Source organism: Solanum stenotomum, chromosome 1 (assembly GCF_019186545.1).
Source record: "Solanum stenotomum isolate F172 chromosome 1, ASM1918654v1, whole genome shotgun sequence".
NCBI lineage: Eukaryota > Viridiplantae > Streptophyta > Magnoliopsida > Solanales > Solanaceae > Solanum > Solanum stenotomum.
In genome coordinates this window covers 20,047,481-20,063,612 of record NC_064282.1, presented here as the reverse complement: position 1 = coordinate 20,063,612, position 16,132 = coordinate 20,047,481, and the positions used below count along the sequence as shown (strand labels likewise).

The 16,132-nt window shown below is 34.4% G+C and overlaps 3 protein-coding genes across 3 annotated transcripts in view; 1 reads left to right on the top strand and 2 right to left on the bottom strand.

Moving 5' to 3' along the window:
- The window catches only part of LOC125847528 (uncharacterized), a 126,551-nt gene that overhangs the window by 14,407 nt on the left and 96,012 nt on the right, over positions 1-16,132 (bottom strand). The gene's annotated exons all lie outside the window — the stretch shown is intronic.
- On the bottom strand, positions 11-1,295 carry LOC125847535 (kirola-like). Its single transcript, XM_049527149.1, has 2 exons — positions 1,109-1,295; positions 11-479 (listed from the first exon to the last, which is right to left on the bottom strand). Exons 1-2 carry the CDS (start codon positions 1,293-1,295, stop codon positions 208-210), a joined length of 459 nt encoding a protein of 152 aa, XP_049383106.1. The 3' UTR covers positions 11-207.
- Positions 12,428-15,823, top strand: LOC125847570 (uncharacterized). The gene is made up of 3 exons (XM_049527191.1): positions 12,428-12,538; positions 14,180-14,493; positions 15,371-15,823. Exons 1-2 carry the CDS (start codon positions 12,443-12,445, stop codon positions 14,453-14,455), a joined length of 372 nt encoding a protein of 123 aa, XP_049383148.1. The 5' UTR covers positions 12,428-12,442; the 3' UTR covers positions 14,456-14,493; positions 15,371-15,823.

The window sequence follows — 16,132 nt, the reverse complement described above, 5'->3', positions numbered from 1 at the left end:
GGAGCAATAATATATAAACTTCATATCCATGTTTTATTCCACAACACAAAGGTTACATGAGAAAGACACAACAAACATCAAAGATAAAAACCAAATAAAAAGTACACAACCAACATGGATTATTTTTCACCATACTCTCAAACAACAAACAAAGCATGCATGAGGCATTTATGTAAAGCTCACATGCATGCATATAAGATTATCCCATCAATTCATCTTAACAAGGTGATCATCAACAGCTTTGGTCATACCAACAATGAAGTCTAACAAATTTACTAGTTCAGGGACATTCTCATTTGGCCTTTCATACTCCATTGTCCAGCTTATCAAATCGATTTCGCCTTTTGTTTCGATATGAAGAGTTGACTTAAAATTATCATATATATCCACTACATCTCCTTCAAATTCTTTGAATGTGAGCACCTTTTTTTCATGATCTATAGTTTCAATTATCTGCTTGGAGATCTTCTTTTTTCCTTCTGCCTTACAGAAAAAAAAGAGTTAGATAACCATAAGAGTCATCAAGAAAAGTTGAGTGGTTCTGGGTTGGTGATTGTGAAGGTGGGGAGAAGATAATGTGACTTATATAACACCCTAATGGGTGGTGAGATAGACCGTTAACTTAAAATGACACTATGAAACTTGTTTTTTCCTCGTTTTTATTAAACATATATTTTAGATAAAAATATTTTTCAAAATATAATTTTTGATCAACCAAATACTAGAAAACTAGAAAACATTTACCAAAAAATATTTTCCTCCATACTGAACATGGAACACAATCTAGCTTGGACATAACAAATCAATAATAGATGTATTTCATCATTATTAGAAATATCATCTTTCCTTGGGTATCACAATTAGCTTGGACATAATATTTTATTGGTATTTGGAGCAAGTAAATGTGACATTAACATAAAGGAAAATGATTTCATAAACGGAGAGTAGAGGTTGGGCTAAGATTTGAAGCTAATGTGTTTTGAATTTGTCACCAAACTCACTACCTCGTCTTAGTTATTGAGTTCACACTTAAATATTCATACATATTTGTTTCTCCTTCTTTGACAAAAAATATTTTTGTTAGGAATTTTTTAAATATTTAACTTACCAAAGGTATACATCCAACAAATTTTGGATCCAACTGTTCCAATGACACCATCAAGAAGTTCAAAACCTTGTACATGCAAAGGGCACATAGTAGAGATAAGGTGTGGCTTATTTGTAAAGACATCATAAAACACATCCTTGTTAGCCTTCATTTCTATCTTGGCATACAACACAGACTTTAAACCCATTTTACTAAAGACTTGGGAATAAAAAGATGTAGTGACACTATAGGAAAATTGTAGTGGAGTAGTGTTGATATCCTTTACAATGATTATTCAACAATATATATAGACTAGAAGGGGGAAGGGGAAGTTTTTTTTTTTTTTTTTAATTCAAAGATGGTATAACATCCTAATCATGTCCTAATTACGATTTATTTTTTTTATGTATATATAACTACATTTGTCAAGTTGTGACGGTAGACATTAAAAATTTGTGGAAATCTGCACGTGTTCAATTTTAATTCGGACTTTACAAGATGTATTTGATTTTAATTAGAATTCTTAAAGACTACTCTAACCCTAAACCCTATAGCTTATGCCTATATAAAAGATATTATATTTTCTTAAAATACATCTTGAATATTCTGCAATTTATTAAATATTTATAAAGAGATCAAATTCAAATCATCCTAATTCGAGAAATACGACACTAACAGTCCTCGGATCATGGAGAAACCTTATGAGAAAAGAATCAAGGGAAGAACAGAATAGAACCCATATTGATTTATCAATAAAATATTCTTGTTTCTTCCGATTTTATTTATCATTGATTTATTTTTCATATATTTAAAATTGTGTGAAAACAAATTGGCACACCCACTTGGACCAAATCTACCCTTCATCTCCTCTCACAAATCAGATCTGCAAATCTGAAGCCACAAAACTGCAAATAAGAAGTATTCGATTCTAGTTAGATTTCTTGGAGGCTACTCTAACCCTAAACTCTAGTTTATGCCTATGAACGGTATTATATTCTCTTAAAGAGGCCTCTCGAATATTCCACAAATTCATGAAATCATCCTAGTTCGAGAAATACGCCACTAACGACTCTCGAATCATGAAGAAATCTTATGGGAGATGAATCAAGGAAACAAGCAATATTGCATCCATATTGTTTTATCAATAAAATTGTGTTTTCTTATTTTTTTTTGTGATTGTAATTTATTTTCTATCACTTTAAAATTTGTTGCAACTAGTGACATAAATCTTATTTTCACGCACTTGTAGCAATACTAATATATACTAAGCAATTATGTTTCAACCACTTTTACCACCGATGCAATTATGTCTCGACCACTTCGATGCAATTTTGTTTCAACCAATTCTAAAGGATACTATTTTCTTTCTAAAAAGAAATGATTATAATGCAAAATGAAGATCTAGGCTCATGCATTAGCTAACGATAAAATTTTCATTTGAAAGAAAGTGATGTTTCAAGTGAGCATGCAAAAAAGACGAGATTTTTAAATGTTACGTAGGACTCATCATTTTTCAAAAGACAAAGTTCGTTCTTTTTTAATAAAATGGTGATGCCTTTTATTATCGTCTGAAAATTATTGGAGAATATATATATATTTGATTGGTATCTGTCTTAATCTGATTTTTTATTTGAGTAGTTTTTTCTTCGACAAATTGCTTATTCATTGCCTTAAATGGTTAGTGAGCATGGAAAAACGATAATATTTTTTAAAGTTACATGACACTCATCATTTTACAAGACAAAGTTAGGTCTCTTTTAATAAAGTCGGTTTGGATCATTGGTCAAAACCAAAACCAAAACCAAACAAATTTAATCGGTTTTAAAATTATCAAAACAAAACCAAACAAAATATAATACATATACATTTATCGGTTTGGTGGTTATCGGTTTCGGTTTGGTTTAACTCAGTTATTCGGTTATTAACCATACACAAAAATAAAGGCTTAAGTCATTTACGGACCCCTAAAGTTATCCGCTTAATTTACTCAGACACCTAAACTATGACTAATACCTATTGGACACTCTAACATTAATGAATATGTACTTATTGAACACAAAATGATAATAAAGCTTTTAAAATATTGTGTGAGTAATTCAAGCACACTGTCTTGAAAAAGTAACAAATAAAACTTCAACACGTGGCACATGGGCCCAATATAATGAATTTTCAACTGGGAAAATTACGTAGTTAAGCAAACTTATACTACTTAATTACTCATCATAGCTATAGTTTGCTATAATTACCACTCGCGACTAACATTATACATTAATTACATGGGTTGACTTCAAGTTTGTATAATTAGCCACATTTGTATATGTATAATTCCCCAGAATATATAAATAAATATGTATACTATACAATTATCTAACTGATATACATATACAATTCACCTCTCTCCCACTCTCTGCCCTCTCTCGCTCGCCTCTCTCCTCCCTCTCCCAATCTCGCTCCCTTCTCTCCTCTCTCTCCCAATCTCGCTTGCCATATATACAAATACATATGTATAATATACAATTATCTAACAGATGTACATATGCAATTCACCTCTCTCCCACTCTTTGCCCTCTCTCGCTCGACTCTCTCATCTCTCTCCCAGTCTCGCTCGTCTCTCTCCTCCCTATAACATGTAGCTACGAATTGTAATTATCAAACTATAGCTACAGAGAGCAATTAGGCTATTTTTGAGTGGTTATGTGAAAGTTCCTCTTTTCAATTTTAAAAAAAGTTTCAACCTTTAATAATTCAAAAAATTGATTAACAAAACACAAGAAAAAAGAAATTCCTCCCCCCACCCCCACAAACCCACCCACCTTTCTTCTTCTTCCCTAAATGCCGACCATCCCGACGCCTCCTGCGGCAACAAAAAAAAAAAGAAAAACACAAATCTCTCCCCACCCATCTAATTATTTGCCCTTTCTTCTTCTTCTTTAGCCGCTGTTACCCACCATTTTTTATTCCTCCGAAGAGAGTAACTTTTGTTTTTCATTCTAATAATAAACTATGGGCTATGAAAATTAAGTCAAATGTAAATAATGAAATAAATTATGAAGCATGATAGATTAATAGAGTGATTATTGAGATTTTTGAGAAAAATAAGTCAATGTTGATGAATTATTTTGAAATCGATGACGAAGAGAAATCCAGTGGATTCAAATGAATTATATTGAATTTTCTGATATTATTTTATAACTTTAATGGCTGGTGATGTTGGTTGATCGAAGGGACCGGAAATAGAAATGGACGGAGGTTGCCGTCCGATTTTTTTTCATTCTTGCAAATTCGATTAGCAGATTCAGTTTTTTTATTTATAAAGAGCGAAAAATAAAAATGAAGAACCAAAACAAAGTTTAAAATAGTTAAAATGGGGCGAAGAAGAAGACCACTGTTGTATAGTCTACAGGGGTGCGGGTGGGTTTGCTTTCTTTTTGGGTATTATAAGACATTATTCTAAATAGAAGTTTATTTTTAGTTGTTTTAATTAATGCATGCCAAGTGTCATTAGAAGGAAAAAAGGTACAAGTTTATTATTAATAACTAAAATATATATAAAAAAATTGGGACCTATTCACGCCGTTACTGTGCAATGAGATTCACTTATTTTGCCACATTAACATTTTGTGCTTAATAGACACATGCTTTCAATAATTTAGGTGTTCAATAGGTACAGGTCATAATTAAGGTGTTTAAGTGAATTATGCGGACAACTTTAGGGTGCCGCAAATGACTTAAGCCTTTATTTTTGTGTTTGGTTAATAACTGAACTAAACCAAACCGAAATCGATACCATTACCGATTAATGTATATGTATTAGATTTGGTTTGGTTTGATTTTGATAATTTTAAAACCGATTAAGTTGATTTTGTTTTGATTTTGACGAGTTAATATCTTTGATGATCACTCAACTATCAACTTTTTTCACAGAAAGTTACTTAACTTTGATTTTCAACTCAAAAGTCACTCAACTATGAGATCTTTGCATACAAAGTCACTCAACCTATTTAATTATTTTTTTCATTAAAATTTGTTGATGTGAAATTTTTATTTCTAGTTAAAATTTTAAGAAATAAACATATATCCATTTAAACCATTTAATAACCCGTCCACTTGACCTAACCCACTAAAATATAATATTAACACTTTTATTTTACTCTTATTCTCCAAAGTTATTTTCTTGGTCTCCCATTCTTTCTCCTCTGCTTCTTTTTTTTTTCTATTTTTTTTTTAAATTCTCAATTTCAGCCTTTTCTTCCTTCTTTTAGTAAATCTTAGTTAAATAGGAATTAGATTGTGATTAAAATATTATTAGAAGGATGCAGGGTTGTACAGGGAGAGTTTATTAAGAGAGAATCCATAGAAAAGCTCCGGATAATGCGAGTTTAGGTTCAGTCAATATCGAGAGGCTTTCTCGAAATAGGTTTTTTTTCTATCCTTTCACCTTCATACGACGATTCTCATTAACAACATCATTTAAAGCTAACAATGCTAATGAACAATAACCAAAATAAAAAAGAAACCAGAGACAAGAGAGAATGATTTAGTGAGATCAGAAATTGAGATATCCCTAAGACCCTAACTAAAAGAAGGAAGAAGAGGCTGAAATTGAGAATTTAAAAAAAAAAAAAACGCAAAGGAGAACAGAGAAAATAATTTTGGAAAATAAAGGTAAATTAAGAGGATAAATATTATATTTTTAGCGGGTTGGGTCAAGTGGAACGGGTCATTAAATGGTTTAAATGGATATATGTTTATTTCTTAAAATTTTAGTTAGAAATAAAAATTCCACGTCAGCAAATTTTAATGAAAAAAACAATTAAATAGGTTGAGTGACTTTCTACGCAAAGATCTCATAGTTGAGTGACTTTTGAGTTGAAGATCAAAGTTAAGTGATTTTCTGTGAGAAAAGTTGATAGTTGAGTGACCATCAAAAATATTAACTCTGATTTTGACTAATAACTGATTCAAACCAACTCATGAACACGCCTAGGCAAGGATAATCTGATTCCAGGTCACGTAACTGCCACGTGGAATATTTTGTCCTCGTGGTATTTTTTTATTAAAAAATATAGCATACTTTTTTTAAAAAAAAATCTTTTAAAGTCATATTTTTTGGGTCAAATTTTATCAAACAAAGCTTATCAGGAACTTCATTATTTAGGCTTATTAGGATAAAATGATGAAGTGCCAGTTAATCTTCTGCAAGTTTGATAAGAAAAAAGAAAAATCCACAGTTATGAACAAATACTAATTGCATTTTAAAAAGATATAAAAATAAAATAGAAAGTTTTGACTTCATTGTTTTGGATAAAATATTTATTTGATTTAAAATTATGGAGGCCCAAACAAGTGTTTCTTACAAATTTTACATGAAAAAGAAAACTATACATTGAAACAAATTGTCATTACTTCTGAAGAACAAAAAAAAAAGTATATAACATCTCCATTATTATTATTTTTGATCCACGGAAAAAAATACTTGAAGTATTCAATAATTAACCTGAGAAGATGATGTTGAATATCCTAGTCCTTAATAAGCTTGACAATTAGGAGATAGTTTCCAAATCTATTTCTTGGTAGTCCATTATCTTCGCTATCTTTAGCCTTTTTTTAATGCTCCACAATTTTGTACTGAGGCTAGATAGGGATTTCACCAATTACAGTATCCCAACAACTATTTTCCTTGATTATCTCTAAAGAATTCTTCAAAAATGGTATCTTCTGAAACAGAGGCATGGTCGAAGCATACCCATTCAATGTGCTTCTTTCACTATATGCTATAGTCCTGGGTGTCTTCCAGTAGTTTTCTAGCCTTAGAAGAAGTCGTGTCCGCCCCTTTGTGGGGGTCCCGACTCCCGACCCCTATGAGTGATGAAGGCTTAGGCTTCCTTTTTTGTTTTAGGGTTTCTTTATTCATCGTCGGTGGCTTTGACCCTTTCCTTCGCTTATCGGAGAGAGGCTGAATTCAAACACACCCAAAATCCACAAGAATTGTACGAGCATCTATGGAGCGTGTTGAATTCCACCATTTTGATGAACCTTAAGATCTAGGATGGAGCTTTGAGAGTAAATAAACTGATTGCTTTGTATTGATAATTGCTGATCCTTTACAACTGAATGAATTAAGAAAATATCTAGCTAACTACTTCTATTTATAGCTGATACATGTTAGTTTACTAACTAAGTAATATTCCTGTTATTAATTCTGTTATAACAAAATTTGACAGATGTACAAGATCCACTATTCTTTTATTATTTCAACACCCCCCATCAAGCTAGGTGGTGAAAAAATGTTTAAGACGCCTAGCTTGGACATCAAATGATAATGCTGAACTCCTCCAAGTCCCTTTGTCAATAGGTATGCCTCCTGCTCATTTGTTGAAACATACTCTGGATGTATTAGCCCTTGCTGAACCTTTTCCCTTATGAAATGGCAGTCTATTTCTATGTGCTTTGTCCTTTCATAAAACACAGGATTGCTTGCTATCTGCATTGCTGCTTTGCTATCTGTAAGTAGTCGAACTGGTGTAGTTATCTCTACTCCCAAAAACTTAAACAACCCCAGCAACCAAATTAATTCTGATATTGTCAGTGCCATGCTCCTGTATTCTGACTCAGCTGAGCTCCTTGCCACAATGTTTTGTTTCTTTAACTTCCAAGAGATTAAGGATTGTCCAAATTTCACAATATAGCCAGTCACTGACTTTCTTGAATTTGGACAACTTGCCCAATCAACATCACAATATGCTGTGAGAGAAGCACTTCCTTCTGCACTTAGTAAGATTCCCATACCTGGTTCATTTTTATGTATCTTATAACTCTGTGTGTTGCTTCTAGGTGAGACTTTTTAGGATTTTGCATAAACTGACTCAAGGTCTGAACACTATATGCAATGTCTGGTCTGGTTAGTGTCAAGTATAGCAATTTTCCTATCCGTATCTGATAACCTTTGATATCACTCAACAGTGCATCATCATGCAGGCCACAATGTTGGTCATACTCCTGACTTGTGAGCTTCTGATTTTGTTCAAGTGGTGTCATTGCAGTTTTGGATCCTGCTAGTCCTAGATCAGCAATTAGTTCCAGTGCATACTTTCTCTAGCACAATAGAATCCCCTTCTTGGACCTGCAAACTTTAATTCCTAAGAAGTATTTCAAAGACCCTAGATCTTTGATCTTAAAAGCTTTATGTAACACTTCCTTAGCCTCCTGAATTAGTCCCTCATCATCTCCTGTAATCAGTAAGTCATCTACATAGACCAATATAATCATCTGTTTGCCATGCCTTCTTAAGATGAATAATGAATGATCATGTTGACTCTGACTGAAATGTGCTGCTAATAGGGCATTAGTAAGTTTAAGGTTCCATTGTCTGGATGCCTGTTTGAGACCATATAAGGATTTGAGAAGCCTGCAACCCTGATTCTGCCCCCCTTGGCTACCAAATCCAGGAGAAAACTGCATATAAACCACCTCTTCAAGATCACCTTGCAAGAAGGCATTATAGACATCCATTTGGTATAAGTTCCAGTTGTGCATGAAAGCCAAAACAATGATAGCCCTGACTGTAACCATCTTGACAACAGGGGAAAAAGTTTCCTGGTAATCTAGACCTTCAAGTTGGCTGTACCCTTTAGCAACCAACCTAACTTTAAATCTTTCAATGTCCCCATTGGAATGATACTTGATCTTATAAACCCATTTACAGCCAATAGGAACCTTCCCTTTAGGAATATCAACCACCTCCCAAGTCTTGTTCTGAACAAGGGCTGTGATCTCAGTCTGCATAGCAGCAAGCCATCTGGGATCTGTGACAGCCTCAACATAAGAAGAAGGCTCAACTTCAGAAGAAACGGAAGCCAGGTAAGATTGGCAAAGTGGATTAAAAGAGGCATAACTAACATAATTGGAGAGGGGATAAGAGCAAGATTTGTTTCCTTTGGAAGGGCAAACAAAATCTGTCATCCAAATAAGAGGTCTGGAAGGTTGACAAGACTTTCTTGCAGGTGGAGGGGGACCAGCAGTGGTCTCAGCAGGAACTGAGGACTCTGCAGAAACAAACTCATCAGGGGAATGAACAACCTCAGATGCAATAGGAGGTGGATAGCAATCATCAGACGTATTCTCTAATTCTGGGAAAAGTCTGTTGTTATCACCATGCTTCAACTGGAGAAAGGGAAATATATGTTCCCTGAAGGATACATCCCTGCTCACAAAGTATCTCTTGGACTTAAAATCATAAAGTTTGTAACCTTTTTGTGTAGCAGAGTAGCCCATGTGTACTGCATCAATAGCTCTAGGAGAAAATTTATCTACTTTCTCAATAACAGTGGCAAAACACAAGCAACCAATAACTCTAAGATGGGAAAGTGAAGGCTCAGATTTGTGAAAAACTTCATATGGTGATTTTCCAGCTAATACAGTAGATGGTAGCCTATTGATTAAGTAGACTGCTGTCAGAACACAATCTCCCTAGAAATGGAGTGGTAGATGCCCTTGAAACCTTATAGCTCGTGCCACTTCTAAAATGTGTCTATGTCTTCTCTCCACTACTCCATTTTGTTGTGGAGTATGTGGCCAACTACTTTGATGCATAATTCCACTTTGGAGTAGGAAATCTGTATACTCTTTACTAGAAATTTCTGCACCATTATCTGTTCTTATCATCTTAACATGCCTATCAAACTGAACAATTGTCATTTTAATAAAGGATTTAAGCAAAACAATAGCATCACTTTTCAATTTCATCAGAAAAATCCATATCATCTTAGAATGATCATCCACAATAGTGAGAAAGTATCTATAACCAGTAGTAGTAGGAACCTTGTAGGTTCCCCAGATGTCTATATGAAGCAACTGAAAAAGTTCTGTTGATCTAGTAACACTATGAGGAAATGGTTTCCTAGTTTGTCTAGCAACAGGACATACAATGCAATTGTCAAAACTGCAGACTGACACTTTATTTTGTAGGAAAGACAACTTCTGCATAACACCAGCTAGGATGTGTCCAAGTCTTTTATGCCATGTTTGAACATCATCTATGACCTTTTCTGCAAGGTTGCTGCTGCTTGTTCTACTGCAAATCTTCTCAGAATTTTTTGGCTGTAAGAGATAGAGGCCACCCTCTTCCTTACCAATCCCCTTCACTTTCCCAGTATAAAGGTCCTGGAAGACACAAAAGTGTGGAAAGAATATCACTGAGCAAGATAATTCTTTTGTTAGTTGTGATACTGATAACAAGTTATACTTGAAATCAGGCACATATAAGACATTTCCCATGGCATAGCCACCTGCAATTTGATATGTTCCTTGGTAATCAACTGGCACTGTGTTACCATTTGGAAGATACACATTACTTCTCATTGTGTCATATGTGTTGGTCACATTAGTCAATAAGTGCAAATTACTGGTCATGTGGTCTGTGGCTCCAATATCAATTATCCAACCATCTGTACAATTCTGCAAAGAATGAGAAACAACATTACCTGCCATGGTGCCTGCTTGTTCAACTCTTTTACCCTTGTCTAGCATGCTCATTATTTGACTATACTGTTGATCAGTAAAATAGTTTGGTCCTCTTGAACCTGACTTGTTGCAAATATCAAGATTTGGCTGATGAGAAGGAGAAACCTGTGACTGTGACCTTTGTGTTATCTCACCTCTCTCAGCAGCATGAACCATGTTAATCCTCTTATTATACCGTCTTTGACCATTTTCAATGTTTCCAGCACTATTACCTCTGTGACCAGCATCTCCCCTATCATTTACAGTATCTTGCATGACCATATTTGCTTGTCTATCCCAAACATTTTCTCCTATGTTGTTATTCCCTTGATTAAACAGAGGTTTCTTCTTCCCTCTGTATCCAGGTGGGTAGCCTATCAACCTGTAGCATATGTTCTGTGCGTGTCCTTTCTTCTTACAGAGATCACAAAAAGAATTGTTATTATAACTACTGTATCCTGAATTATTATATGAATTGAATCCTTTTTGCCTGTGCTGATTATTATGTAGACTCATCAACATTGTACTTTCATGTAAGTCACTGACTATACCTCTCTGTGAACTCGTCTCACAAATCTTCCTTTGACTCTCCTCATGAACAAGCATAACATGAGCTTGACTAACAGAAGGAGATGATGTCATAAGTAAAATTTGACTCCTAATTGCATTATACGATTCATTTAATCCTATCATGAATTGGAACAATTTCTGCTGTTCTAGATGTACTACGAAATCTCTCGATGTGACACATCCACATAACGCAGGAATCAAGGACTGGTATTCATCCCACAGTAAAAATAATCGTGAATGATAGGAGGAGATATCAGATGTACCTTGTGAAATTGTGGCTATTTCCCTATGGAGATTGTAGATCCTTGATCCATTGACTTTGTTAAAACGCTCCTGAAGAACCACCCATACTGCATGAGCATCATCTGCATACACGATGCCATTTACTAACTCCTTCGACACCGTATTCATGATCCAGGTGAGAATCGTAGCATTGATGCGTTCCCATTCTACTTCTAGATCATCCTTGTACAGATCCTTAGTGCACGTTCCATCGATGAATCCCATTTTACGCTTAGCTCGCAATGCAATTTTCATTGCTCTACTCCAGACTGAGTAAGTTTTAGATCCTTTAAGCTGGATCGAAATTATCACATTTCCAGGGTTATCTGATGTTTGCAAATGGAGAGGATGTCGAGGATCACTAACATCCAGTGTCGCCATTGCTAATCCTCAGATTCAAATCGCAAAAAAAAATTCTACAGAAGGAAGAAGTGATTGAACCAGCACCTTCAATTACAAGCTCGTCATCAGTGATTTACCAGCTCCTAATCTTCTAGCCGAGCTCTGATACCATGTTGAATTCCACCATTTTGATGAACCTTAAGATCTAGGATGGAGCTTTGAGAGTAAATAAACTGATTGCTTTGTATTGATAATTGTTGATTCTTTACAACTGAATGAATTAAGAAAATATCTAGCTAACTACCTCTATTTATAGCTGCTACAGATTAGTTTACTAACTAACTAATATTTCTGTTATCAATTCTGTTAGAACAGAATTTGACAGCTGTACAAGATCCACTATTCTTTTATTATTTCAACAGAGCGTAGCAAGGACATTATCTTTCCCGCATCGTCTTTCAGAAGGCTGGCCCACATGGTAGATGGGGGGGGGGGGGGGNCTCTGATTAAAAGTTGAAGAGTCATAAAGTAATAGTGTAAAGTTTAAGGGGTCATTGACGTATTTGGCCTAAATTTGGGTGAGAATTAGACTTTTAGATCAAACTACAGGTATGAAGTGTGATTTTCAAATCTTTTGGGTGCATACGCGTAAATATATAAATGGTTCCTCATTTGAAATTACAAATTACAGTAAGCTCTCGAAAGCTTCAACCAAATTGCCGGCAACTGTTGGAATTTTCTCCGGGAAGCAAAAAGGTAAGCTGTTCTCAAATTTTGTGTTTTGCATTATAGACAAATTCCTCTTGATGGGTTTCCGATTCTTGGAGAAATTTCTTGTTTTAGCATCAGCACATTGACTACTGCCTACAAACTGTTTGATGATATGCCTAACCCAATTGCCTACTTCAATTATTAAATACTTAGTGTTTGATTTAATAAAAATGGACCATTATAAATTGAGGGTATGTTGCATTTTCTTTTTTTCATCCCTTTACTCTTAATGGTTTGCTCAATTTTGTTTTGGACCAAAATAAACTATTGAGTATGATGCATTCTGTTTCATTCTTTGGAAGTAATTGGTTTACTATGATTCTTCTGCTCAATATTGGGCTACATTGTTTCCATAAGCTTACTCTGTTTCAGATGAATGTGAATCTCCATTTGTATAATGCAACTAATGGCATGAAAGTAAGAAATCATTCTAAAATTTGTCTTTTAGTAAAGATGCTATGGATGAAACCATGTAATAAGTTGTTCCACCACCTGGCAGATTTTGCAAGGGAATAAACTTACTCTTTCTGTCATCAACAAACAACAAAAACATACCCACTGTAATCTCACACAAGTGGGGTCCAGGGAGGGTAGGATGTACCTAGACCTTACACCCTACCTTCTTTATGGGGTAGAGAGGTTGTTTCTGATAGACCCTCGGCTCAATAGAACAGTTTTTGAAGCAGGATTGCAAGAAAATATAACACTCTATCATCCAAAAGATAAATAAATAGAAAGAAGGTTTGAATGCATTGTATTAGTTTATGTTTGTCTGCTTCCAGTTTATTTGGTTATTCCTTCTTTAAAAATTAAATCTAATAAATTTTAGTTTTAAAAAATAGAAACAAGTACAAAATAAAAAAGATAACTTTAGAGAAAGATATTTCTTTTTGTTATTGTTGTAAATAATGGAATAACAATGTGTTCAAAGACATTCCAGTTGGTTTTGAGATTAGATTCAGGAATTATCAGTTCATTTGAGGGTAGTAAGATCGGGAAACTAAAAGTTTTAGAATTTGTGGTTAGATTTTCAAATTGGCTAGCTGGTTTGGCCAACCTATTCTTAGATTTTACTTTATGGGTTATGGTATGCAATATGAAAAAGACATGCTGTTTATATTGTTAAAGTTATCCTTTGCCATGTTAACCAATTTCTTGTAGTACAATTGGTGATGATTATATCAAGAGAGCTTCAATTTTGTTCATTGTAATTGTTTTTCCTCAGTGATGTAATTCATTCAGGTCTGTAATACTTAATAGTTTTTCTTATTTATTTGATTCATCTGCTCATTAGCTGTATTCTTGTTTCTGTTTATATTCCTTAACTAGACTTAGGGAAATAATTAGAATAGTCAGGTAATGGTGTTTTACACGTAACTCGAGGATGCCAACACCTTCTCCTTGGGTTAACTTAACCTCCTGAACTTAGAATCTCAAGTTAGTAGACTTTAGGAGTCATTTTGAGGGGTTGTCTTTCTCTTTTCCTTTATTTATAATTACTCATTTAAACAAAAAGTAAAATGAATTAGGTGACCAGGCCGCTCCAAAATAATTAGGATGGTAAAACCCTTAGGAGATACCATTTTGTCGCGCATATTTAACCTTTTCTTTATTCTTAAACTCAAGGTGTGCCACAGAGAAATGAGAGGAGGGTTGATATGGGCTACAGCAGAGGACTTGGCAAAGAATAGAGGAAGAGTTCTGTCTTTGTATAGGCAAATCTTGAGGAGCCTTAATTCACCTGCTTTGCCATTTAGCTTAGCAGTTAGACTTCAAAAGAAAGCTGAGGTCCGTGCCATGTTCATGTTGGGTTCTGAGGAGCAATCTCTTCATAACATTCAAGATCTTATTGATGCTGCTGAATACTCCCTTTCCATTTTAAGAAAAGGCGAAATTCCATAGCACTTTCAAGTTTATCAATAAGCCCGGACAATTTTCTTGTGAGTGCAAATGTTGTTGAAGGATCTTTTGCATGTTCTTACATTTCTTTATGCATATATAAAGCATACTGTTTCATTCATCTGAACTTGAAGTGTGTTAGTTTTTCTTTCCTGCACAATGGTTCTTTCTAAAGTACGAGTATCATCAAATGAGAATAAATAAAACAGCATTCTGATGAAGAGAACAAGATAAATAACTCATAGAATTCTAAGGTAAATAATTAAAGGACAGAACAAGAATTTCTACTTGATAGCATGTATATGCTGTCAGCTGCTTTGCACGTGAGCTTTTGTTAGCTGTAAAGATGGATCAGCTACACAAAAAAATTGTTTGGCGCTTTCTTGATCTAGTAGTCTATTTTGTCACACTTGGAGGTTGCTATAAGCTTGTTGCCATTGTTTTGTTCAGGCAAGCTGTTATAGTGGGAGGCTTGGAGCTACTTCTTTTTGAAACTAGGGGTGGTCCGGTGGTAATCACATAAACTGTCAATTTTGAAAGTTCCTACATTTTTTTCACGGGGTTTGCAGCAGTTGAACTTTAAAGTATATGATGAACAAAATTTAGCATATTTAGAGAACATTGATAAGATGATCAACTACTTTGTAGGTAACTAGCTACACTTGAAATTCCAATTACAGATGGGATCCATTGCAAACTTTATGCATGTGAATTAACTTCAGCTTCTGCATTTCTCATAGTTTTTTGTTTTTGGCAACTTTACTGTAATTATCTTCCTATTTCTTCACAAGTAATAACACTTTCCTTGTGTACAACTCTTATAAAACGGTAATAACATTTCTTTAGGGGTACATGTACATACATGATTTATTTTCATACGAGTTGCAAGCTGTTCTAAATACTGACATGTTCGAACAGGTTTGAAGCATCCCGTGTTTGATTCTAGTACTAGCAACTTCAAGTCTTTGATGAAGATTTCTGTTGTGCAACATGAGTCTCTAATCATCTCCAAAGAGGCTTCAGCTTCCAGTAAATTATTAGTCGTATGGTATATGGTTTTGGAGTAGACGATCTATGACATTATTTTGCCAGATACTATTCACACGAGGATGTCAGTGTGCTTCTGAATGACATACAATTTTTGTCCCCTAAATACTAGCTGAATTACAGAGACGGAGAACGACATTTCCTTGTTCCTAGAGATGTTTAGATATGATAAAACAAAAAGTTGAGACCTGAGAATTATTAGTACTTGTAGTGATTTCTTCTGCTCTGGCCTGTCAAAGTGATACAGATGTGTTTTATGTGCATCCCAAAGTTAGTACTTTTGCTTTGGTTGATACTTGGCTCAACTGTTTCCTCTTGTTAAAATGGTTAATTTTTCGTATTAGATAGATGCTATGGTTTTTAAAAATCTGGAAAATGCCTGTTTTTAAGCTTGGAAACTTATTTTAGAACATTGGGTTAAATTCATACTGATGGATCACCATCCATTGGTTATTAGGACATCACCCCAAAACTATCCTATCGCTCACGACTCATAAATAAAGTAGAAATAGCGCTCACTAACCACTCGGGTTTTCGAAAGATAGTCATTGCCCTTAAAAATTTCACAAGTCATGTTATTTAGCATTTTCTTGGTTTTCAAAACTTTATGACATTTGCATTTTTGGTTAGCCT

Coding starts and splice junctions, on each gene's coding strand:
- LOC125847535 (XM_049527149.1), bottom strand. CDS start 1,295: ATGGGTTTAAAGTCTGTGTTGTATGCCAAGATAGAAATGAAGGCTAAC. Junction 480..1,108: donor TTGTTGGATGTATACCTTTG/GTAAGTTAAATA, acceptor TCTGTAAGGCAG/AAGGAAAAAAGAAGATCTCC.
- LOC125847570 (XM_049527191.1), top strand. CDS start 12,443: ATGGTTCCTCATTTGAAATTACAAATTACAGTAAGCTCTCGAAAGCTT. Junction 12,539..14,179: donor TTTCTCCGGGAAGCAAAAAG/GTAAGCTGTTCT, acceptor CTTAAACTCAAG/GTGTGCCACAGAGAAATGAG.